Source organism: Caretta caretta, chromosome 18, assembly GCF_965140235.1.
Source record: "Caretta caretta isolate rCarCar2 chromosome 18, rCarCar1.hap1, whole genome shotgun sequence".
Classification (NCBI taxonomy): domain Eukaryota; kingdom Metazoa; phylum Chordata; order Testudines; family Cheloniidae; genus Caretta; species Caretta caretta.
This window is the reverse complement of record NC_134223.1, coordinates 6,870,875-6,894,973: the sequence shown is the minus strand read 5'-3', so window position 1 is coordinate 6,894,973 and position 24,099 is coordinate 6,870,875. Positions and strand designations below refer to the sequence as shown.

Sequence of the window (24,099 nt, the reverse complement as noted above, 5' to 3'; positions counted from 1 at the left end):
TTTTCTCGCTTCTCTTTTGCATCTCTGTCTGCCCCTCCACATGGTATCGGCCGTCAGGTGAAACTGCCGTGGGTTGTGTAGTATGTGTCTATTTCACGACCCAGACACATAACTGACGTTGTGGTTTAAAAAGAGAAAAAACAAAAGCTTTGTTGACAATACCGCTCCCTCTAGTGAGAGCCTGGGGTGGGGATTTTCCCCTAAAATCCCTGAATGTAAATATTTACATCACCACAGACCAGGACCCCATTTTGCCCAGCACCTAGCACACACAGAACAGAAAGATGGTCTTTGCCTGAAAAACGGACAATCTCTGTGTCAAACAGGAGACAACAGGTGGATAGGAGGCTAGGCAGACAGGGTTTCTCCACAGAGTTCGAGGGGACTAGTCCAGTGAGCTGGATTTAGCCCAGGATGGAGGTTAAGGATCCGGCAGGTTCTTAAAACCTGTAGAGGGGCCAGTGTATGGGCAGAACAGTCTCTGCTCTGAATGTTTCTGAAAGGCATCATGCACTTCTAAGCTTGCTGAAGGCCCTGTAGCCTATTTACTTGGAATTTCCATACACAGCCTTCCTGGAGGCCACAACCTGGGTGTCCCGAGTCTCTGCCTGTCCCTTGGCGAGCCAGCGAGAGGGCTTTCTTGGTGAGCATTACAGAGGGATTCTGGCCTCCGGCGACTCTCAAGATAATGAAAACTCATTTGTTGAGGAGTTGGCCCCGCCAGTAGCTAGCAGCTGGAGCTTCCTCTCCAAACTCTCACGCTGCTCAAGAAAGCATCGCCCCAGGGCTTCTGTAATTGCCAAATCACAGTGAGCCAGCTTTCAGTGCGCGGGCCTGCATTTGCATGTGACTTTCAAGGGCATAAAGGATCACTCACCTATGCTACCTGTTTATGATACAGCTCGGGCACCAGGTGATGTTTTGTCAATTGTCACAGCCCTGTAGTTATATTAGGTTGTTTGGTGGGTTGTTTGGTTTTTTTAATATTTTTTTAAAAAAATCAAGCAAAATAGCAAAAAGGCCATTGCAGAGGGAAGACGGGGTGGGGAAGAAGAGTGAGGGTAGGTGAAGAGTTAGTGCGGGGGGGGGAAGGGGGCTTTTCAGTGTATAGGAGTTTGGGCAAATGACATTGATTTTTATGGCGACTCCAGGTCCTTGCTACAAGGACCAGGTTCTCAGGAGTGAAGATTCAGATGTTGGAAGTAATACGGGGGGGGGGGTTGGGAAGACGGTACTGACGTTGGGAGGAACCCTTAAAATGCTATTTTTCCTTGGAGTGTTTTCCAGGAATTTTCATGTCCTCACTTGCCTTGATTCTAGTCTTTGGTGACGGGACACTCGGATCAACTCCGAGCGCAGAAATGGAAAGCTTCCCTTTGCACTGGTGGCACCAAACTCTGCTAGAAACTGGTGTTACTGTTAACTTGGCCTGCGCTGCACAAGAGTTAGCACTAGTATTCCTATACTGATGGCTGGAACTGGGGCAAAATCCCATGGTTAACGAGGCCTAAGCTGCTAAAGACCCCTTCCCTCTGCAGTTCCACCTTTGTGAGCACCTGCCCTTCCTGTTGTGCTGAACTCAGCTGGCCTCCGACTCTGCCCAAGGTTCTAGAAATCTGCACCTGACCTGGTTGGTCTCTCTTACCGAGACTGACTGAATTTCCCCAGTAAATTGTAAATGGAAAAGAGATGTCCACAAAGGGATGGTCCCAAGCTGAGACCTTTCCAACAGCAGAGCTTGCTGAGAAGGTCAGAAGGACGTGCTGAGGATTGACGGACAACTTCATGAACCAATCCCCTGCTCCTCTCCTGGACGAACCAGAAAATGTTCCTTATAGGGTATCGCGACTCAAAAGAAATGGTGTCAAGATGCTTAGCCCGAGTTCTTGCCGATCACCCAGGCCTCCTAGAGATGTGCAGGGCATCTGCTTGGGTTTTATGGTGCTGCCTCTTTCTTGGCAATGTCTGCTCTGTTGTAAGGCCTCACAAGGGGGTGGAGGAGGGGAGGGTCCGTGTCATTGGGGAGACAAGCTACCATTGCCGCTTGCAATGCACGGGGCTGAATGTGTCTGAAAGCAGAGAGGCTCTAGTTACTAGACATGAGCCACAGGATTAGTTGCTTTGGTAACTGTGAGTTTCTGGTTACTTGTTGTACCACCGTGGGCTGATCATAGGATTATTTCACAGTGACCCGCAGCAGGCGAGGGATTACAACAAGACCCGGTACAGCTGTGGTCAAGCTTCATGCTCTCCTGCAGCAACAGGATGCGTGGTGCAAAATCTAATCAGCACGTCCCCCCAGGTTGGCTTTTTGAACATAACGGTCTCTGTATTAATGTTCGGAGCTAGTTTTTGGAAAGAGCCCATAATAACTGCACCTGGAAGCTTATGTTGCCAAAGCAATCAGCTCTTTGGTATTATGAAATCTGGCCCATTCACTTGCTAAGGGGATGGGAAGCCACAGTGCGGTCAGCAAACAAGACTTATTCTAGTAGAGGTGAAACCAAAAGCCCTGATTCAAACATGCACCCCCCCAGACATAGGAATTCATAACCCATATCCAGGTATCCTAGCTGCCCTGTGTCTTTGTAATGGGCTTGACCAAAACCCAGCACCTGCACACCTAACACCTGGGAGGGGTTTACAGTCTGACCCAAGTCTGATCCAAATTTTGCAGCTGGCCCTTATTTCTCCAAGAGGCTGACCTACACCCCCTCCCCCAACCCCCATGCATTTAGGAACAGGTGTTCAGAGTTTACATGTTCTTTTGTGAATTTTGTAGCCCTGACACATCTCGTTATAACAGATTCCAGGTCCCACTGAGCAGGGCGGCAGGTAGCATCTTGCAGAAACACCTCAGCCACACCTGTGTTTATTGACTACCACTTATGATGGCGTAATTGATGTCGCTGAGGCGGGTGGAATATTCTGACCCCGACCAACATAAGTTTTGCTGACATAACTGGTAGTTTTCAGAGTAGCAGCCGTGTTAGTCTGTATCCGCAAAAAGAAAAGGAGGACTTGTGGCACCTTAGAGACTAACCAATTTATTTGAACATTAGCTTTCGTGAAGTGAGCTGTAGCTCACGAAAGCTTATGCTCAAATAAATTTGTTAGTCTCTAAGATGCCACAAGTCCTCCTTTTCTTATAACTGGTAGTGTAGACATGGCCTCAGTTTCCCAGACCTGAAGAAGAGCCCTGTGTAAACTCAAAGCTTATTTCTTTTGGGCCAATAACAGATATTATCTCACCCGCCTTGTCTTTCTAATGCAGGGAATGGTATTTTTGAAGTGTTGGCCCCTGGGGAAATAGTGTAGACTGGTTTGAGCTGGTTCAAGATGGCCAACAGACAAAGGAACTAGAACTGTCTAAAGCAACAGCCCTGACCTAGGGCCGGTCTCCAGGGTATGTCTACACTGCAGTTAAAAACCCGCGGCTGGCCCATGCCTGCTGACTCAGGCTCGCGGGGCTCAGGACCCTGCAATGTGGGAGGGTCACAGAGCTCAGCTGCAACCGGAGCCCAGACGTCTACACTGCAACTGAACAGCCCCGTTAGCCCGAGGAAGCTGGCACTGGCCAGCCGCTGGTTTTTAACTGCAGTGTAGTCTAGACACACCCGAAATGACTCTCCCCCGTTGCCGGGTTTCAGCGCCCGGACTTCAGCCTGAGTGGGAATGTCTACACTGCTATTTTCAGCTCCACAGTCCAAGCCCCACAAGCCCGAGTCAGTTGACCTGGGCCCTGAGACTCGGTGCTCCGGGTATTTCTTTGTGGTGTAGACGAACCTTCACACGCTCACTCCGAGAACTGACATGACTCTGTGACCAGAGACGGGCCCCGGGAGAGGATGTGAAATACTTTAAAACCTGCCAGAGTTTCCACCTGGAAGCTGGTGTGACAGGTGCTGCGACCCCATCTTTGGGGACCATCGTGTGAATTTAATGAACGGTTTATGTGTGACCATGTTCTACTCTGGGGGGGAGGGGTCCTGCAGCTCCTCCAGGAGCTAAAATGGGGGGAGAAGGAGGATTGCCCTGGGACTGTGAACAGCTCCAGAGAAATTCCACCCCAGGCCATGCTTTGCGTAGACTGGTTAAAACTGGGTTTTCCAGTGACTGAGAGACAAAGGAAGCGGTTTTGCTGTAAAAGGTTGAGGACCCGGGTGTGCAGACCCAGCAAGGAGAGTGGGTCAGAGCCAAAGTCTCACTGTGACTCGGGTGCAAGCCCTGTCATTTCGCCGTGTGGAGTCAGAAGAGCTGCGTAGTGCAGTGTGGACGCTTAGCACAGCTGGGAGACCCAGGTCCAGCACTTGTTAGCCCAAGTCTACAATGTAGTGCGGATGCGCAAGTGCAGGCTTGGAAGTGAGTCCGCAAGCCCAGGTCCCAAAGACCTGGGTTTACACTGTCATTCTCACGTACCCGCAAGTTCTTAGGCGAGCTAGCCACCAGGTCTTAAGTCAAACTCGCAGGAAAAATAACCATGAAGCTATTTGCAAAGAAAGGTAAGCTATTTTTCCATTTATTGTGGCACCCCGTCCAGCAAACCCTCTGCTGTTCGGAAACGTCTCCTGCCAAGAGAAGATGACTCCCCTTAGCAAATAGCCCAAAGCAAACATGCTATGCTTGATCCTGTATTTATTAGACTGAAAGGAAATTGAATCTGTCTCCACTGGTATCGCCCAGCTCTTAGATTCTTGCCCTTGGGTTATTTTAGCAATAGCGAGGATGAGGCAGCTATGCTGGGCATGTGAAGAGTTCCTACGTGTCAGGATTCACCGGCATAAGCTGGGTTGACATGTGTCTGCTGCGATAAACCCGCCCACGATATTGACACACAGAGCGTTTTGCGGCTCAAGCTGGGCGTCTCACAGGTTCACCGCCGCCTACCCAGGACTGGTTGCGTGAGGTGTTGGGGAGCAGGGAGGCTCTGTGCAGTTATGAGCCAGCTGCTTGACACACGAGCCCACTCATTACATGCCTGAAGGTGCAGGGGGCTAAGATCTGCACTCCCACGGGAGTCAGTGACAAGATCGGGCCCTATCTGAAATAACAGACCGCTCAACAGGTTCTGGGGGTTCCTGCTTCCAAGTGATAAGGTCAAACCCAATGTTGGTGTCCTGGATCTGTTAGTGCAAGTCCTCCACCCCAGGACCTCCTGCAGGATCAGGCCCCTGACACGCAAAGTTTCTCCAGGGTTTGCTATAGGGCCTGTCAGCGTGGCATCCCAGTAAACTAGATCTGCTTGGTGAGGACCCTGGTGGCCAGCGGAGGGGGCTCAGCTTGGGATGGTCCGACGTCTTCTGGAGCTCGTTCCGCAGCCAGCTGTGCCCCGCAACAGAGAACAGTTCGCGTCTGGGGCTTTCATTTTGTCCTGGGCTTTGTGAGCCTGCTTTGTCCAGAGGACTGCAGAGGTCTTGGAACGCAGACTGAGACGCGACCGCTGCTGGGAGCTACGCGCTGACCCTCTGATGGTCTCCAAGATCAGGACATGGGCCCTGACCTGGCAATGGAAGCAGCCAGGCAGCCAGTGGAGGGATAGAGGGGCGATGAGCTTGCATCTCACTGACGAGCAGGCTGCTGCTTTCTGCATGTGCTGGGGCGCCACGTTGCTGGCCCCTTCACACCCAGATGCAGCGAGTTGCAGTTAACCACACTAGAAGCAAGGAACATATGGGTCGTGCTGGGCTGATCCTTGTCAGGCAGGAAGAGTTGAAGTTTCCTAGCAAAGGCAGAGGTGGAAGGGGGCATTACATTGCTATCCAGACTAAATGCGGAATTGAGTAGGTTCCCAAGGCTTAAAATAATGCACACGTCCTTATCTTGTGCTTTCCATCAGCTGATCTCAAAGCGCTTTACAAAGGAGGTCAGTCTCATTATCCCCATTTTACAGGTGGGGAAACTGAGGCACAGGGTGAGAAGGGACTTGCCCAAGGTCACTCAGCAGGTCAGTAGCAGAGCTGGAAATGGAATCCAGGTTGCCTGAGTCCCAATCTGTTCCTCTTGCCATTAGGCCACATTGCCTCTTAAACAGGGAGCAGATGCCCTCGATGGAAGGGCAGGACAACCACCTGGCTAGTTCTCCAAGCATTTCCTGATCCGCATCACTTCAGCCTTGCCAAAGCTGAGTTCGCGCCAGCTGCTCTACATCCAGGAGCTGATCTCCTGTAAGGACAGAGTCATCTTAGAAGAGGCAGGGATTGCATTGGTGGAGTACGAGCGATACAGCAGGGGGACATCAACAGAATGTGGCCAATCGCTAAGTCAGCTGGCCCGTCACTACTTCCAGAGTCCTGTGGGGAGGGATGGCTGGCGCCAGGCAGAGCGTCTTCTACTCCTGCTACATCACAGAGGCGGGCCAGCCGCACGCTGTGTTGAAAACAGCCGAGAGGTCTCGTCGTCTTAGCATTGAGAGGTGGCCTCCCCAGATTTGTCAGCATGCTTACGGGACGCCTGTCCCCCCGGACCACCCCAGACTTGCTCAGAGCCCAAAACGACTTCCACCACAATGAACGGCCCCGGTCTCATTGCTATCAAAGGGCGCAGGATGGGCCCTGAAAACACACAGTGAAGCCTGTGTGGGTCAGTGGGGCCAACTCCCACGTAAGTGGCGTATTGCCTTTGACTTCAAGGGTAACACAATTGGGCCCAGGTAACTACTGTAAAGAGAACTTCACTTTGCTCCAGAGTCAGACCAGCTCCCGGGCTGCAACCTCGGCTCTTCCTGCAGCTGGTTCCCTCCTTGGTATATATGTTTTCCCTTTAATTTCCTCCACAGGTAGCTGCAAAGCCAAAGATCCCAGGGGGAGGAAGGAAAAGGAGTGAGGACAGCCTGGATCCTGTTTGCTCACACAGCAGACAGGTGCCAGCAGGCTCTGGCCACACTACGGCAAATGGGTTCCTGGAAAGATTTCCTGCTCTGATCTCCTCCCCCCATCCCCATTTTAAAAAATGTGACTTTCACAGGCCTGGGGCTTGTGCCAGCTGTATTGTTGTATTCACATTAGCATGGGGCTGCGAGGCTGGGCATGGGGGAGCCACAGAATGCCTTGTACATAGAAATGGGTGAATGCACTGAACCTCCTCTGGGAGGTTTTTCAGTGAACTCGCTCCAGTTTCAGCCGCATCCTGTTAGCATTCCCTTGCCACTCCTATCCTAGCGAGCGCAGGAGCAGCACATCGTTAGACAGACGGTGAGGAGTGTTTGCAGAGAGGCCGTTTCCGAGGTATAATCATGAGTATTCACGCTGATCCTAAAGGTGAGTCTACACTGCAAAAAAAAAGTATATAAAGGAAATGAAGGTAGGTTAAAATAGCAGTGAAGACATGGCAACCTGGGTTTTAACGTGGACTGGCAAGTCAAGTTCAATCCCAGGCTGCCCTGGTGGCTCGAACTCGAACTGCTCACTGGAGTACACGGCTGAGTCTTGGCTGCTATTTTCACCCGAGTTAAGACCACCCCTTTTTCTGCAGTGGAGATCTACCGTGTTCAGCCAATCAGAACAGAAACGGGGTTCAAAAAGAACTAGACAGCCACTGATGGACCTATCCTCCATGAAGTTATTAGCCAGGATGGGCAGGGATGGGGTCCCTAGGCTCTGTTTGCCAGAAGCTGGGAGTGGGCGACAAGGGATGGATCCCTTGATGATGACCTGTTCTGTTCATTCCCTCAGGGGAACCTGGCACTGGCCACTGTCGGAAGACTAGGCTAGATGGACCTTTGGTCTGACCCAGTCTGGCCGTTATGTTCTTAAACATATCTAAACTTTTTTTAGAAGAGACTCGGACTCCAGTGGAAGTTGAGGGCCTTCAGCCCCTTGCAAGATCATTGAAGTGAGTGGGAGTCATATGGCTAAATCCTCTGAGTTGAAAATCTCACCCAATGTGTGTGTTTCTTTGGGTGCAGTGGGAAAGCTGTGTGTTTCCTCAGGGATTCATTCCACTGGGTTTAAACCGCTTGCGTTTATAAGTGGTGGGTAGGCCAGGACATTACTGTCACGTAGCAATTTTAACTGGCACTTGACATGCCCATGTCGGCTTATGGAATAGATCTGTGATCCATTCATTGTGATCAGAGAAGTTAAAAAGGGATTGACTGGGTCCTAAAACTGGAGGGAATGTTCTCCAGCGCTCAGTTTTGTTGTGGTTTGGGAGGGGTGGTTTTTTTTGGGGGGGGGCGGTGTTGATTGGTTGATTTTTTGTCAATTGCTTGAAGGGGTGAAAAAATGTGAAATAAACATGTTTTTGTCAACCATCACTCTGATCACTCTACTAGAATGTTGTCTGCCTTTTCCCCACCCCCTCTTTTGTCTGTTTAGATTGTGCGTCCTTGAGGACAGGGACTGTCTCATAAGTGTTTGTACAGCGCCTGGCACAAAGACTGGGGTCTGTAAGCTGTCCTATAATATTAAAACTAGCCATCAGTTACAACTAGCTGACATTCCAGTGTTAATCCTTTTCTAGACAGAAGTCTTTAATTGTGAGAAACTGGCTCAATGTCTCTTTAGATTTCCCGCATCCTAAGGGTCTTTGGGGGTCTCCAGCTATTCATGCAATCTTTGCCTTCTGTAGTATGTACAAAATGTCCACGAGTCATTCCAAAAAGACGCCTGGCATTTGTCTAAGATTTCAGCATTTGAGCCTCATGGCTTGTTATAACTGGGGCTGGCTGGAAGAGCGGTCATGATCCAGTTCACGTGCATAGCATTAAAAGGCCTGGATATTAAGGATCAGGTTGGTTAATGTTTTCGAAGAGCTCTCACAGCTAGTTCCCATCTAGGAAATCCCTAGTTTTAGCCAGGGATCTGAGAACTCTTGCAAAGGTGGGAAAATATGACTCTCTTCATTGTGCAGATGGGGAAACTGAGGCACAGAGGACCAGATTGTAAAGGAATTTAGTTGCTTAGTACTCTTTGAAATCAGTGGGATTTTGGTACACCGGTACCTTTACAAATCTGGCCCCAAGAGGTTAAGTGACTTCTTCAAACTAACCTAGCCAGTGGCAGAGTGGGGGAATAGGACCCAGGGCTCCTGGCTCCTAGTCCCTTGCTCCAACCATTGGGGTAAGCTGCTCCCATCATGCACACAATGGAAGGTCTGATCTTTTCTTATCGGGGACAGCAAGAGTCGAGAGTTCATTTTAACTGCAAAGAAGGCACCCTGCTTAGCCAGATCTGTGGGCAGCCAGGGAAGTGAAGGGCTGCACCATGCTGGCGTCAATTGTGTTACGTGGGCTGGTCAGTATTTTCAAACTCGGGTGCCTGAAACTGGGCAGCTAAATCCATGTTTTGGCGCTTGAGTGGTCTGATCTTTGGTGGTGCTGAGCAGGAGCTTCTCTATTGACTTCAATGTAAACTCAGGAGTGCCCAGCATCTCTTCCGGGTGCCACTTCTGTAGGTGCCTTCATAGGGATTTAAGTGCTTAGCTGTAGCACCCGCCACCTCTGTTGATGGGAGCTGCGGGCGCTCTGCCTCTCTGAAAATCAGGTCACTACGTATGAAAATGCTGCCGGGATGCACGTCTGCAGTGATCACTGAGCCACTGTTTCCTCTTGCCTAAGGTCGGGGTCAGGGCTGCCGGGTAGGGGACAGTGAGGCATCTCCGATTCTTCTCTCCACAGCCCTCTGACTGATCCCCTTCCCTTTCTCTGTTGCAGAGCGGCTCCCGCAGGTGCTGTGTCATTCAGCGTGAAGCACACAGCCGGGGTTCAAGTTGAAATAGTTACCGATGACCAATCGCAGGTGGCCCCTGCAAATGGAGGGAAGCAGTGGCCTCTCGACCACGGGACAATCCTGAAACTCAGCATGAACAAAGCCAGCACCGAAGCCAATGACAACAAGGTAAAGGAAAGCCCAGTGAGAGTTCTTGTATCCTGGGCACTCACTTGACTTGAGACAGGAGCAGGGATGAGGTAACAGTAGGTAACCACGTGAGGGGCACCTGACACAGGATCTTGCTGTACTAGGATGGGTCCAAAGCCAACAGGGTAATACCTCTGTCCCTTGATGAAGGGTCAGTCTGAGGACATCCGACCGTAATGCTCCACTCTCTGTACTTTTCACTCAGGTCACTCCGTGGCCAGGGGCAGAGACCAGCATGAAAAACTACCAGAGCTGAGCATTCCCGAGACACTGCCACGTTCGTTGGCATCCAAGAGAGCTGGCAAGCATTGGATGGCCACAATCTTGTTAGGAGTTGGTGCTGTTCTCATGTTTTAAGTGTTTCACTCACCCAATGAGGAAGCAGTTAAAATATCCTGTGACCTACGGAGATGGTTGCACACCAGGACCGGTTGTTTGCTGACAACTCCTCGGCTGAAATTTGTTTTGTTGGTCTGTTCATGAACAACTTGCAAATGAGGGGGTGAACGGGCCCAGTCGATCAGATCAATTCATTGCATGGGATCCTCCGTCCAACTCTGCAAGCTAGCTAGCAAACTTGGAGAGTTTGGGCTGGGCTGTGAAATAGATGCACAATCTGGCTGTTGGGATCATGAAACTAAAAGGTTTTTAACTGTAAAATCCTTGTGCTTAAACACCTGCTGTTCTCATGGCTCCCTATCGGAGGGGAGAGCTTCCGGGAAGGCAGCGACCTGGTGGCAGCTAATTGTCACAGCAGCAATTTGGGTGGATGAGAAGGGAGCAAAGTTGGCCAGAGAGGAGCAGGGGCAGGAGTCACAGCAGGGACAGAACCAAGCCCCAGGCAGGGGTTGGAGCGCTAGAGCTGGGGCAGAAAGCGGCACTGGGAGAGTGGCACAAAGGATCTGGCACTGTGTCGCTCTCCGGCTACTGGGTGTAAATTGCCAGGCCCTGTCCTGCCCACCCCTCTCACTCACTAGCCTGCGTTGTGTGTTTCCAGGTAACGGTGAACTATTACGGCGAGAATGGAGGGCCTCCCATAGACCAAGCTGGCGTCTTCCTGACAGGCATTGGTAAGTGCAAGTGCTTTCGGGGCAGACCAAAGCCTATGATCTCGTGTCACTTGGGTTTTATGTTGCAAATGAATAGAGCTTTTGTGAGCTACTTAAAGAAATCAGCTTAGACCTGGGAACTCTGCCCCCGTGCTTGCCAGAAGCAGGACCAGCAGTTCATTTCATTCCAAAGACCAAGCAAATCCAGCAATGCTGAGCTTGTAGTCAAAGCGATGGCCCATGCTTTGCCTGCAAGGAGTTACCATGCTGCTCTGGACCCATGTAAGAGTGACGGGGATTCTGGCCTCTTTAGGCTGCTGGGCTTAGCAGAAACAGTTCCAGTTTCCCTTTGGGTCCAGTGGCTGTGCTGCGGAGAAAGAGGGTGGCCTGGGAGCCAGGAGACCGTAGTTCTATTCCCACCTCTGCCGTTGGGTCGTCTTCCGGCACGTGGCTTGTGACAACACAAGCACCGAATTAGCGGCTGGGGAAGTGATGTAGCCACCCTCCCGCAGCAGCAGCATCCGGAGACGTCAAGCCCATCCAGCCGCCGTGTAGATTACGAGCGCAGTCCGTAACCAGAGGGCCCGCGGTTTGTTCTTGAGCCCCACAAGCTTTCTCCTTTCCCCACAAGTGCTCAAGCTCTGCTCAGCCCCAGGCCCTGCCCCCACTCCGCCCCAACCCGCCCCACCTCTTCCTGCCTCCACTCCACCCCCAAGTGCGCCCTAGCCCCACTCCGCCCCCTCCTCCCAGCACCTTCTGCATGCCACGGACCAGCTGATCGTGGAGGGCGTGGGAAGAGGTGATCATCAGGGCCACCAGTGGGCGGGAGGTGTTGTGGGGCTGGTTTCTGGTGGGTGCTCCTGCCGACAGTGCGCTGTTCACACAGGCACTTGTCGTGGCAAAACATTTGTCTTTCATTGGGGGGGGAGGGAACACCTCTGAAAGACATAAGTTTTGTCCTTCAATTGCCAGGGTACACAAAGCCTTAGAAAGTTTGTGGCTGAGGTACTGTCTGAGAGGCACAACTCTTTCAGAAATGGGGCCTCTTGATTTTAGTCGGCGGTTTTGATGTGTCTTTGAGATGAAATTGGGAAGTCAGCTGTCTTGCTAGTCGGCTGCATGCAGTAATGTGGCCAGGGCCCACTGGGAATGTTGTTCTGACCCACTGCTGTGTCTTTGCTTGGTACCTGCCTTCCCAGTCAAAGAAGCATCTGAGATGGAGAATTCTTAGCAACAGAGGCATTTATGTGGGTGCAATTGTCCCCCACCCCTCTATTGTGTCTGAGAAATACACCAAGGCTCACTCAACCCACAGAAACAGCTGTGGAGACCATTACCGCTGGTGTTGGGCTTAGCAAGGGCAGGAAGAGATTTCAAACGCTAGCCCATTTAAACCCATTTTTATCTTCGTCAGAAGCTGGATCTTACATCAGGGTTTGTCTCTACATTGACACATAGTCATTCTCCATGCTAGGAGCGGTCTGGACATTGGGAAGCCCTGAAGTACTGAGCTAATGCTTTGCTACCTGCCTGATACTAACTGGAGACAGGTTAAACCTGCCGAATTTCAGTCACAGTTCCAAAATCCCGAAGTGCAGTGGGATTACTGGGGACTTTGCTCACCTTGGTATATAGGTGTAATGCCGACAGACCCCAGTCATCAGTGGGCGGAATCGAACCTGGGACTTCTGGAGCGAAATGCATGAGCCTCTGTTGCATGAGCTAAAAGCCACAGGGCCCTTAGCTAAGGCTGTAGCAGACTCATTCATCTCCAAGTGGTCTCAGTGCCACTAGAGGGGACAGAGCACCGCACCCAGGAGCTGTGTGGGTTACATAGGTAAGAGATATGGATATGGGTCCAGGATTGGATCATAGAATCATGGAACCACAGGGTTAGAAGGGACTTCAAGGGTCATCGAGTCTAACCCCCTGCCAAGAGGCAGGATTTGTTGTGTCTAAACCATCCAAGGCAGGTGGCTCTCCAGCCTCTTTTTGAAAACCTCCAGTGAAGGAGCTTCCATGACTTCCCTAGGCCGTCTGTGCCATTGGTCTCCTGCTCTTACAGTTAGGAAGTGTTTCCCGAGATTTAATTTAAATCTGCTGGGCTGTAGTTTGAACCCATGGCCGCTTGTCCTGCCCTCTGTGGCAAGAGAGAACAATTTTTCTCCATCCTTTTTATGGCAGCCTTTCACGTATTTGAAAACCACTGTCATGCCCCCCTTAATCACCTCTTTTCCAAACTAACCATACCCAGTTCCTTCAGCCTTTCCTTGTACGGCCTGAATTCCAGCCCTTTGATCATCTTTGTTGCTCACTTCTGGATCCTTTCCAGTTTCTCTACATCCGTTCTATACAGCAGTGACCAAAATTGGACACAATACTCCAGCTGAGGCCTAACCAGCACCGAGCAGAGTGGTACTGTCACCTCCCGTGACTTGCATGCTCTGCCTCTGTCAGTGCAACCTAAATTTAATTTACTTCCTTTGCAACAGAATCGCATCGTTGAGGTTGTGATCCACCACAACGCCCAGCTCTTTCTCAGCAGTGCTGCTGCCAAGCCAGTTATTCCCCATTATGTATTTGTGTCATTTTCTCTCCCTCTTCCTCTCACTCTCATGCACACACAGCTGCAGGATGTTTGGGTAGTTAAGCACAAATTACCAGAACAAATTACCTAAGAAGGCTATGGAATCTCTGTCCCTGGAGGTTTGTAAGAACAGGTTAGACAAACACCTGTTCAGGATGGTCTACAGATAATACTTCATCCTGCTTCGGTGCAGGGGAGTGGACTAGATGATCTATCCTACATTTCCCTGATTCTGTGTTCTGATCTGGGGTTACTCTCTGGACTCATCTGTAATCCTAACAGAATTGGGGGGTCAGAGTCCAATGCTGCAACCTTGTTATGAAAACACGCAAGCCCAGATGCACGATCTACTCCCTCGGATTTCCCGTGATGATGGAAAAAATAAACAGGGCTGGGGCTCTTTCTTTTTTTAAGAGCAAGTATTCTGAGCGAGCCTGTCCAGTTTTGCAAACACGGATACATCTGTGAATGAGCCGCTTGTCTGCGACTCAAGAGAGCTAGGTTCAATTCCTGGCTTGGCCATAGACGCTCTGGGTGGCCTGAGCAAGTTGCTTCCAGCCAGGTTTTCAGAAGAGCCCACGCTGAGAATTTCCAGGGCTCAGCACCCACTACAGGCATCGTCGTTTCAAAGGAGCCAGCAGCTTCCTTGGGGATGCAATTGGATGGAGGTTTTTAAAAAGGGCTCCATAAACCGCATGCGCCTAATGCATGGTGCTCTTTGGAAGATCCAGCCTCTCGCTTTGGTGTCTAAATGGAAGTTGAATGCTTCAAAATCTGGCCCTGCCTGTGTGTGCCAAAAACTTCCAAAAATACAGGCATAAAACTTTCTGTGCCTCAGTTCCCCCCCTGTAAAATAGGGATCCTTTTCTCTACTGGTCCTTTGTCTGTTTTGGCTCTTTATACTGCAGGGCCCAGATCCCCAAAGGTATTGGGATGTCTAACTTCCATTGAAATCAAGGATCTGGGTCCAAGCTCCTCCGGGCAGAGAGCATCTCTGAGATGTATCTATACAACACCTACCACGATGGGGCGCTGATCTCAGCTGAAACTTTTAGACACGTCTGAAATACAAATGCCTGACTTTTTCTGTGTGTCCTGGATGCTGTCCCCGCAGACACACAAGAGCGAGGCGAATTCTGCGTTGTTACACCAATACATCCATTTAGCAGCATTGTCGATTGATTTTCTTCCGAGTCACATCTGTAAAATGGAAATTAGAACCTAGCCTGTAGCATCTGGTTTGTGCAGGGCTTGTGCAGAGGAAATGTTGGTAGTTTGTCTTCACCGTCTTTCGCTGAGCTTCTGTTGCTTTTGGCGCTGGGCCTTGAATCTCTTTTTCTCTTGTAAAATTCACTCGAAAGTAACCGGAGTTGCCCGAGCTGTTTCTGTTGTCACCTTAGCAGCAAACCAGCTTAGCAGCAAACCAGCAGGGACAGAATTGTTTCACATGTCTCGAAATGTGTCTGGAAACCCGATATACTGGAGCCTTCTCCCTGGTACTATGCAGCCGTGGAAAAATGACTCCATCGAAGCATGCATGCAAAAGGGGACTGGTGGCGAAGAAGCTGTGAGTTTGAACGGCAAGGCGGAGAGCAAACGGAAAGGTTGTGGGAGGCACTGGGGCCTTCATTAAACGCTTTGGAGCTGTGACTTCTTAGGAGAAGAATATGGTAATCGGCCCAAATCCATTCGCCTGAATAAAGAAAAAACGTATTGAATACTGCTGCTAATACTGAATAAAATCTAGAGTGTGATCAATGTGACTAAATCAACTAATGCCATGTACAGTGAGCATGATCTACACTCATGATCTGCAGTTTGATCGACTAATAGACATGGGCTCTCTTATTTGTAATGTAATGCCGTCAGGATTGAGGCCCTATTGCTGTCTGTGTTGTCCAAAAACACATGATGAATGGCAGTCTCTTCCCCAAAGGACACTGCAAAATGATGGCACGTTTAGAGCTGAGATTTTGTGCCAGGCCCGTAGCGACCGCATAGGGCCCTGATCCCATAGAAGGGTCTTTCTTGACTTCAGCAGGGCTCCGCACAGCTGCAAGCGTCCACCCGCACACACCCAATTGCAGGAGTGGCACCTAAGGGCCTGATTCTCCAATGGGGGGGGGGGGCAAAGGGGCCTTTGGAACCTCACTTTTAAAAGAGCCCTCCCACTTTTTACTGGCAGTAAGGATGAGCAGCAGGGGGAGGGGCTGTAGAGGAAGGGGTGGCGCGTGGTAGGGTCTCGAGGGAAGGGGCAGCATGAGGGTGGAGGCTCGGGGAAGGGGGGGTGTGGGGATGGTTCAGGTACCATCCCCTCTCTTTCCCCCCACCCCCAGGAAGCTTCCACCGCCCCATTCTCTAACCCTTAGTGGGGCGAGGGGTCTCAGTGGGACTGTTAGTGCAAGGCCTACATGTAAAGTTTGCAGAATCAGCCCTGAGTAATGGGAGTCTTGCAGGTGATGCCAATAGTAAGGAAGCACCAGAGAGGAGTGTGAGGGTGAGATTTTCATCTTCCCAAGCAGGGAGATGACTTAAAGGTTGAGTGACTCGCACTCAAAAATTCCTCTCCTAATGTGGGGGTTGGTTTTGCCCTGACTCAAAAGGTGCTGTTTATAACACCGCAAGCCGCCTTTAAAAAGAAACTCCCTCGGTGCAAATACTGATGACACACCAAGTGTTGAAATAGATAGCTAGTGGCAAAACTAGGTGCTGAAATCCAACACTGCGCACCAACAAACCACTTGGCTTGCTACCGTGAAACTGCTTGGGAAGCACCACTGGACTCAGTGGGTGCCATTCGGACCCACACCTCTGTAAAAGACACTGTTTTGCTGTCACCGGAGGAGCAAGGACTGTCGTTCTGTTTGGTGTCTGTATAGGGCCTAGCACACGGGGGTCCCAGTCCACAGCTAGAGCTCCTAGGTGTTACAGTAATAATAATGGATAGCTGCAGGTTCTGGGAGCAAGTGGCTTGAATCAGGGACTTGGGACCTGATCCAAAGCCCATTGAAGTCAGTGAGAGTCTTTCTGCCCATTTCAATACATTTTGGATCATGCCATAAGAACCAGATTCTGCTCTCGTTTATACCAGTAGAAATCCAGAGTAACTCCCCTGATTTCTATGGAGTTACTCCTGCTTTATACCAGTGTGGAGGACCCCCGACCCTGTGCCCCAGAACAGTGCCGAGCCGCATGGTATGAACCCCGATCCGGTGCCCGGGCAAGAGCGCCGGGTCGGGGGGCCTCACCATGCGCCTCGGCCCTGCTCCGGCGCTCCACCAGACGCCTGGCAATCCTATAGTGCTATATGAGTGAAAACTAATAATCACGTTGGGAGCGGTGATTTCAAACCCTGACAGCTTGCTAAAGCCTTTGAGCGTGAGCCGAAATGCTGCCTCAGACATTTCTTTATTGAGGATCGGATGTTCATTTTTAAACATGCACACCACTATGTACCCACCCGCCCATATCTGAAAACAAGCATGTCCTCATGGGAGATAACTGGACATGAGATTAGGCTCTGGCTTTAACTGACCATGTGTCTGTTAGAATGCTAAACACCCGGCATGCAGCTTGGAGAAGTTTCACGCCTCTGTTGGGGTCAACAGTACATGCCTTTCAATATTTTCTCCCGGCTTCGGTTTCTTGTGGCACGTTGGAAGAGCAAAGCCACCCTCTCGCCCCAGCTGGTTTGGTTTAGGGCCAGCACTGTACAGTACAAAGCCAGAGATCTGGGTTCTCCAGCACAAGCTGGCACAGAAGACGGCACTATGGAAACGGGAAGCCGCACTCCTGGGCCAGAATTTCACCTCTCGTCGTTCTGTCTGTCCGGGGTCTGTACCACTTGCCTTGTAGCTGAGAGCTTGAGCTGGGCCTAGAGCTGAGCAAAATCTTTTTGGCAAATAGGAAATTGGTCCGAAAAATGCATCTTTCGGGGCACCAAAACTGTTCATGAAGTTAGGTCGAATTTGGCAAATAGTTTTGGCCAAACAAAACCCTCAATTTTCTTGGTCAGACAGGTCAGCGTTTTCCAGAGCTGAAGAAGAGAGCTCTTTGTAAGCAGGAGCTTGTCTCTCTCACCAACAGAAGTTGGTCCATAAAAGATATGACCTCCCCTATAGTGTTGCCAACTTTCTAACTGCACAAAATCGAACACCCCTGCCCCGCCCCATCCCAAGGCCCCACCCCTGCCACGCTTCTTCTTCAAGGCCCCGCCCCCGCATGCTCCATCCCCCCTCTCTCCGTTGTTTGCTCTGCCCCTCACTCACTTTCACTGGGCTGGGGCAGGGGGTTGGAATGTGTGGGGGGTGGGGGGCTGAGGGCTCTGGCTGGGGGTGCGGGCTCTGGGATGGGGCCAGGGATGAGGGGTTTGGGGTGAATGAGGAAACTCCAGGCAGGGGGTTGGGGTGAGGGCTCCGGCTGGGGTGGGGCTGGGGATGAGGGGTTTGGGGTGCAGGAGGGGGCTCCGGGCTGGGGCAGAGTGTTGGGGTGTTGGGGGGGCCCAGGATCGGGACAGGGGGTTGGGGTGGGCCGGGTCCTGGCAGCACTTACCGCAGCTCCCAGGAAGTGGCCACCAGGTCCGTGCAGCCGCTAGACACATGTTTGGCCAGAGAGGCTCCACACGCCACCCTCGTGCCTGCAGGTGTCGTCCCTGCAGCTCCCATTGGTCACGGTTCCAGCCAATGGGAGCTGCGGAGCCGACACTCTGGCAGGAGGGCGGCGCACAGAGCCTCCCTGGCTGCCCATGCGCCATGGGGCTGCAAGGACCTGGAGGCCGCTTCTGGGAGCCACACGGCGCTAGAGCAAGTAGGGAGCCTGCTTTACCCCCAAACCCCTGCTGTGTCACCGACTGGACTGACCGGAGCCGCCAGGGTCCCTTTTCGAGCGGGTGTTCTGGTCAAAAACTGGATGCCTGGCAACCCTACTCCCCCACCTTGTCTCTCTAATACCCTGGGACCGACACTGCAAGCAATGTTTCATTTTGACATTTTCAAAATGAACCGTTTGGCTATTTTGTTTAGAAAATAGCCATTCAAAATGACATTTGAAACATTTCATTCAGGGGTTCAATTTCCCCCTTTCGTGAGAAAGAACAGGGAGAAAATCATTTTTGGTTTGAAACGAGCTTAACTTTTTCTTTTTCGGTTCAGCCACCAAACTGAGAAATCAATTATTCGCTCGGACCTGCTGGCTGACTAAAGGCAGCCGCTTTCCAGGGGTCTGTTGTAGTAAACCAAGGCATGCATGCAGTCTGGAGGAGTGAAATAATATCTGGGGGGGGAGGGGGCACAAAAGGAGGAGATTAGGCCTTTCTAATATGATGGCTGAAGTCCTTTCTACCTCAACGAGCTCTCACGCTTACTAGCTGCACTTACAGACCTTGTGCCAGGGCAGGGCTCTTTACAAAGGTGAGTATTATTTTCATTTTTACAGATGGGGAAACTGAGGCACAGCAGGGCAGAGCTTACCCCATGTCACACAGCAGAACTCAGACACCCTGACACCCACTCGCTTGCTGTAGCCACTGAACCACCCATACTCCTTGATCTCAGAGTGGAACCCACGAGTTCTGGTGTAACACCGACAGACTCCAGTCATTCGGATTGAACCTGGACCTCTGAAGCTTAGTGCATGAACCACTACTGCGTGAGCTAAAAGGCACATGGCTACTAGCTAAGGCTGTAGCAGACTCATTAATCTCTAACTGGTCTCCGGGCCACTAGCTGGGCCAGACCACCACACCCAGGAGGTGTGTGGGTTATACTGGCTCCTTGTCCTGTGCTCTAGCCTTTGGGCCATGCCCTACCAGAAACCATGACAGCCTAGATGGAATCTGGCCACCAGACAGCACCAGAGGGAGAGCTCCGGGAGAGCCGGTACTGAAAAGAGACAAGGGGAAGAGAAGAGCCAGCTGCTCCTTAGTTTCTTTCCCTTCTGCTTCTCGGAAGTTCCCTGTGCCCGGTGAACACAATCCTTGTGATATTTCCCCTTAATCTGCCTAGCACCCTGGCAGAGCACATGACAGCGCTGGTTTTATGCTTGTGCGCTGAGCTGTAAGCAAGTTCCTTTTGCAAATGTGCTGTTCAGCAGGGCAGCCACAAAGGAAGATGCCTACACTAGGCTCCAGTGAGCGATGGTTCCAAGGGGCAGTTTGCAGGGGGCAGGGTAGCCTAACAGATAGAGCACTGGACTGGGACTCAGGAGATCTGGGTTCTAGTTCCAGCTCTGCTTTTAGCCTGCTGGGTGACCTTGGCAAGTCACGGCCCCTCTCTGTGCCTCAGTTTCCCCATCTGTAAAATGGGGATAATGAGACTGACCTACTTTCTCAAGTGCTTTGAGATCTAGTGCTAGGTAAGAGCTAGCTGCTAAGATAAGTGGCAGACAGCTAGGTTTGTTGTTAAGGCACAGACATGGGAGTCAGAAGCCCTGCATAGTATTCCAGCATGACCTTAGACATGTCACTTTAATCTTCCTATGCCTCAGTTTCTCCATTTGGCCAATTAGTATAGTGCAGTGGTTCTCAAACTTCTGTAACACCATTATAAATGCCAGAGGCAAAGTGAGGTTGGGGGTGGAGGTTAACAGCTCACGACCCCTCCTCCCCCCATGTAATAACCTCGTGACCCCCTGAGGGGTCTCGACCCCCAGTTTGAGAACCCCTGGTATAGTGATACCCATCTCACAAGGGGTCTGTGAGGCTAATTTCATTATGAAGCACTTTGAGCCCCCTGAATGGATAAATTGGAGAAGTATAAAGCATCATTAATGTCTGTGTAATTCTAGGACCCCTACACCATACACACCCACCCGCCCTTCACCCCGCCCAGTGCCAGCAAATCACTGTCTCCATCTCCATCCGCAGCTCTGGTGCTACTGGGCCACTACTGGCTCTGACGTCCTGAGTCTCCGTTGCCCTTGCATGTCAGGGTGGCACTTGACCCGTGCAAAGTGCACTCCATGGGCACGGGCGTAAATGCTTCCGTGAGGAGCAACATCAGTGACACATCGGCCCCTGAATGCCCATCCTGCCCTCTCCCTACTCAGGCAGGTGCACTGCAGCTCCCCCTCTGGCTTCCCAGCTCACCGAATGCCGCGGTCACTGGGGCGTCTTCAACGGGAGAGGACAGAGGGGGCTGCGTGCATGAGGAAGCAGCGGGACTCTGGGAGGGGGCTGGATGGGGCCCTGTCTGCATCACTTTGCATAGGGCTCTGCAAACTGTCCTGTCAAGAGGGAATGCTGATACATCAGCACTGGGCATCCACCTCCACAATTTCTCCCTCTCCCCTCTGTGCTACTGAGACAAGGAGCGGCCAGGGAACTCATCAGTGTCTCTTGCCTGATGATGTGATGCCAATCCTGGGCCCAGCTGCGCCTAGCGTGGCTGCTCTTAATGAACAGGCCCTAGCGCCCATCCCTGGAGTGCTCCGAAACCCGGGTGAGATTGTTCACCTGAAGGAATGCACAGGGGGGTCTCCCCCCTGCCTGCTGCCGATGCAGACTTGGTCTCCCTGCAGACGTTTGCACCCATCCAATTCGCAGGGCTTAACTCACTTGCTTCCCAGGTGATTCAGAAGGGACGCCCACAGTTCATGAAGGCTGTTGATACTTTGGGGAGGGATCACAGGAGAGTCACGAGAACAACGGAAGGATTGGAAAGCACACCATAGGCTGAGCCCAAGGAGCTCAGCTGAACAATTTGCCAAGGGTCATGGTGGATTCGCCATCCCTCACGATTTGTAGGTGGAGATTGGATAGTTTTTGAAAAGATCTGTGCTGGGAATTATTTTAGGGACGTTCTCTGGCCTGTGCCATACAGGAGATCAGACTAGATGATCACCGTGGTCCCTTCTGGCCTTACCATCTGTGAATCTATAAAATGGATTTGTTACATTCACTGAATATTATGTTCCATGCAGATTTTTTTAATTGCCTCTTCTGCCTCAATTCTTGTTTGCACTGCATGGCTCAGGGCTTCATAAAATCTCAGGGTTGGAAGTCATCTAGTCCAATCCCCTGCTCAAAGCAGGACCAATCCCCAATTTTTGCCCCAGATCCCTAAATGGCCCCCTCAAGGATTGAACTCACAACCCTGGGTTTAGGGGGCCAATGCTCAAACCACTGAGATGTCCCTCCCCCACTTGCCCTAAGGTTAGCAGTGATCTGTAATAGCAGTGTTGTATTCCTAGGGATCTCTCTGGACGTTGACGCAGATCGCGATGGAGTGGTCGAAAAGAACAACCCAAGGAAGGTAACTTTGCCTTTGATTCCACCATGCTAGCATGTGCCAGCAGGGCACTGCAGACTCCGACAGGCCTTTCCACATTGTGTTTTTTATAGGATCCACTTGTTCCTGGCCTCTTAGGACACTTTGTGAAATGTGACTCCTTGGCCCGGGTGTGGAGCCTGGAATGAAATCGCTGTTCAATAAACTTGTGACTTTCCTTCCCTTAGGATATGTGTTTGACCCCTGGTGCCTACGTACAGCCTTAGTCAATCACAGTCATCCGATGCAGGGTTTAAATTGCACTTTAGGCTGATTGTTCTTCCCCACAGGAAGCTGGGGGCGGCAGAGTTAGAGAGAAGTTATGTTGTTTCCCACAGAGTAACAACATCTGACATAGAACACAACGCATCTGACATAGCCACTGGTGGCTGCATCCCTACACAGGTCTTGCTTCCAGGAGCTGCAAATCATGTGGCTGAGGGGGAGATCCATCCTGTGTGGTAATACACTTGGATGCCTCCGCGAGGGATAGATCAGGGTAGATTAGATGCTCTCACGCATTGTGACACATGAGGCAATCCCGAGTTTCCACCTCCATCTGTCTGGTGGCACATTTCTTGCTCCATTATACTCTGTTTCCATGACAGTGATATCTTTCTCAATGGTTTTTTTTATATGTCATCTGTTGTGCTCCGCTTTTCCATCTTCCACCAGGTGGTATCCAGTCAGGGACTTGTCTAGGAATCTGCACCATGCCCAAACCACTTCCGCCTTCTTTCTCGAATCATTGTCTCTACAGGCTGGTGGCCAGTCCTTCGAAGCACATCAGCGTTAGTTACTTTTATGCCACCAGTGGACACCATGTATTCTCTGCAAGTATCTCTGATGGAATGCGTTGAGTTTCCTGTTGTGGGCTTCTAGTATTTGCCAAGTTTCAGTCACATATCACAGTGTAGGTATCACCATGACTTTGTATAACTTTATCTTGCTTCTTGTGTGAATCTCCTCATTTTTTCAAATATTAGCCTGTCTCAAAAAAAGCTCCATTTGTCTTTGCAATTCTTGCTTCCATCTCTTTATGGAGTTGGCCATCAGCGCAGATTGTGATCCCAAGGTATACAATCTCATTAACCATGCCGTATTCTACACTGTCAATCACATATATACCATCACTGCTAATTCCTCTTTCAACAGTCCTGACTTTAATTTTCTTTGGGCTGATTGTTAATCCTACTTTGGCAGTCTCACACTTGCAATTGACAGGAGTCTTTTTCATGGCATCATCATCTGTGTCCAACAGAGCAATGTCACCTGCAAAGTCAAGAACTTGAAGTGTTCCTCTATTCCATATAACTCCTGTATCTTCCTTTGATGTTGCTCTTCACATCAGGTAATCGATCATAATGCAGAAAAGAAAGGATGATAGGATTCAGCCCTGCCATACTCCAGTAATGATATCAAAATGATTGGTCTCGTCACTTTCTCTCCATTTTGAACCTTCGTACTCATCTTGACCCAGTGACAGTATCTTTCTTGGAAGCCCATATTGTCATAAGATCTTCCATAGCAACTTTCTATGAATGCAGTCGAAAGCTCTGGTGAAATCTATGACGTTCAAGAGGTTCTCTGGCAGGCTGGCCCTTTTCTCAATCGGTTATCTCAAGGTAAAGATGTGATCTGCACACGATCTTTTCACTCGGAAGCCTGCTTGCTCATTACAATTTTTCATCTATGACCAGTTGATGCTGCGCGAGATACATGTCAATGGCATAGTATCTATTCGACATTGGTGAGGCCTCATCTGGAGTACTGTGTCCAGTTTTGGGCCCCACACTTCAAGAAGGATGTGGATAAATTGGAGAGAGTCCAGCGAAGGGCAACAAAAATGATTAGGGGTCTGGAACACATGACTTATGAGGAGAGGCTGAGGGAGCTGGGATTGTTTAGCCTGCAGAAGAGAAGAATGAGGGGGGATTTGATAGCTGCTTTCAACTACCTGAAAGGGGGTTCCAAAGAGGATGGATCTAGACTGTTCTCAATGGTAGCAGATGACAGAACGAGGAGTAATGGTCTCAAGCTGCAGTGGGGGAGGTTTAGATTGGATATTAGGAAAAACTTTTTCACTAAGAGGGTGGTGAAACACTGGAATGCGTTACCTAGGGAGGTGGTAGAATCTCCTTCCTTAGAGGTTTTTAAGGTCAGGCTTGACAAAGCCCTGGCTGGGATGATTTAACTGGGAATTGGTCCTGCTTCGAGCAGGGGGTTGGACTAGATGACCTTCTGGGGTCCCTTCCAACCCTTATATTCTATGATTCTATGATTCTATAGCCTGAGCGGAGAGAGGTGCAGTCCGAGGCCTGGATCCTCACCCACATAAATCA

At 50.7% G+C, this 24,099-nt stretch overlaps 1 protein-coding gene across 1 annotated transcript in view; it reads left to right on the top strand.

Annotated features, from left to right (window-relative positions):
- The window catches only part of LOC125624412 (protein-arginine deiminase type-2), a 69,917-nt gene that overhangs the window by 7,903 nt on the left and 37,915 nt on the right, over positions 1-24,099 (top strand). Inside the window, exons 2-4 of the mRNA XM_048825079.2 lie at positions 9,653-9,836; positions 10,855-10,927; positions 21,681-21,742. Of these exons, the coding sequence (XP_048681036.1) occupies positions 9,653-9,836; positions 10,855-10,927; positions 21,681-21,742 (319 nt within the window). The remainder of the gene's footprint in view (positions 1-9,652; positions 9,837-10,854; positions 10,928-21,680; positions 21,743-24,099) is intronic.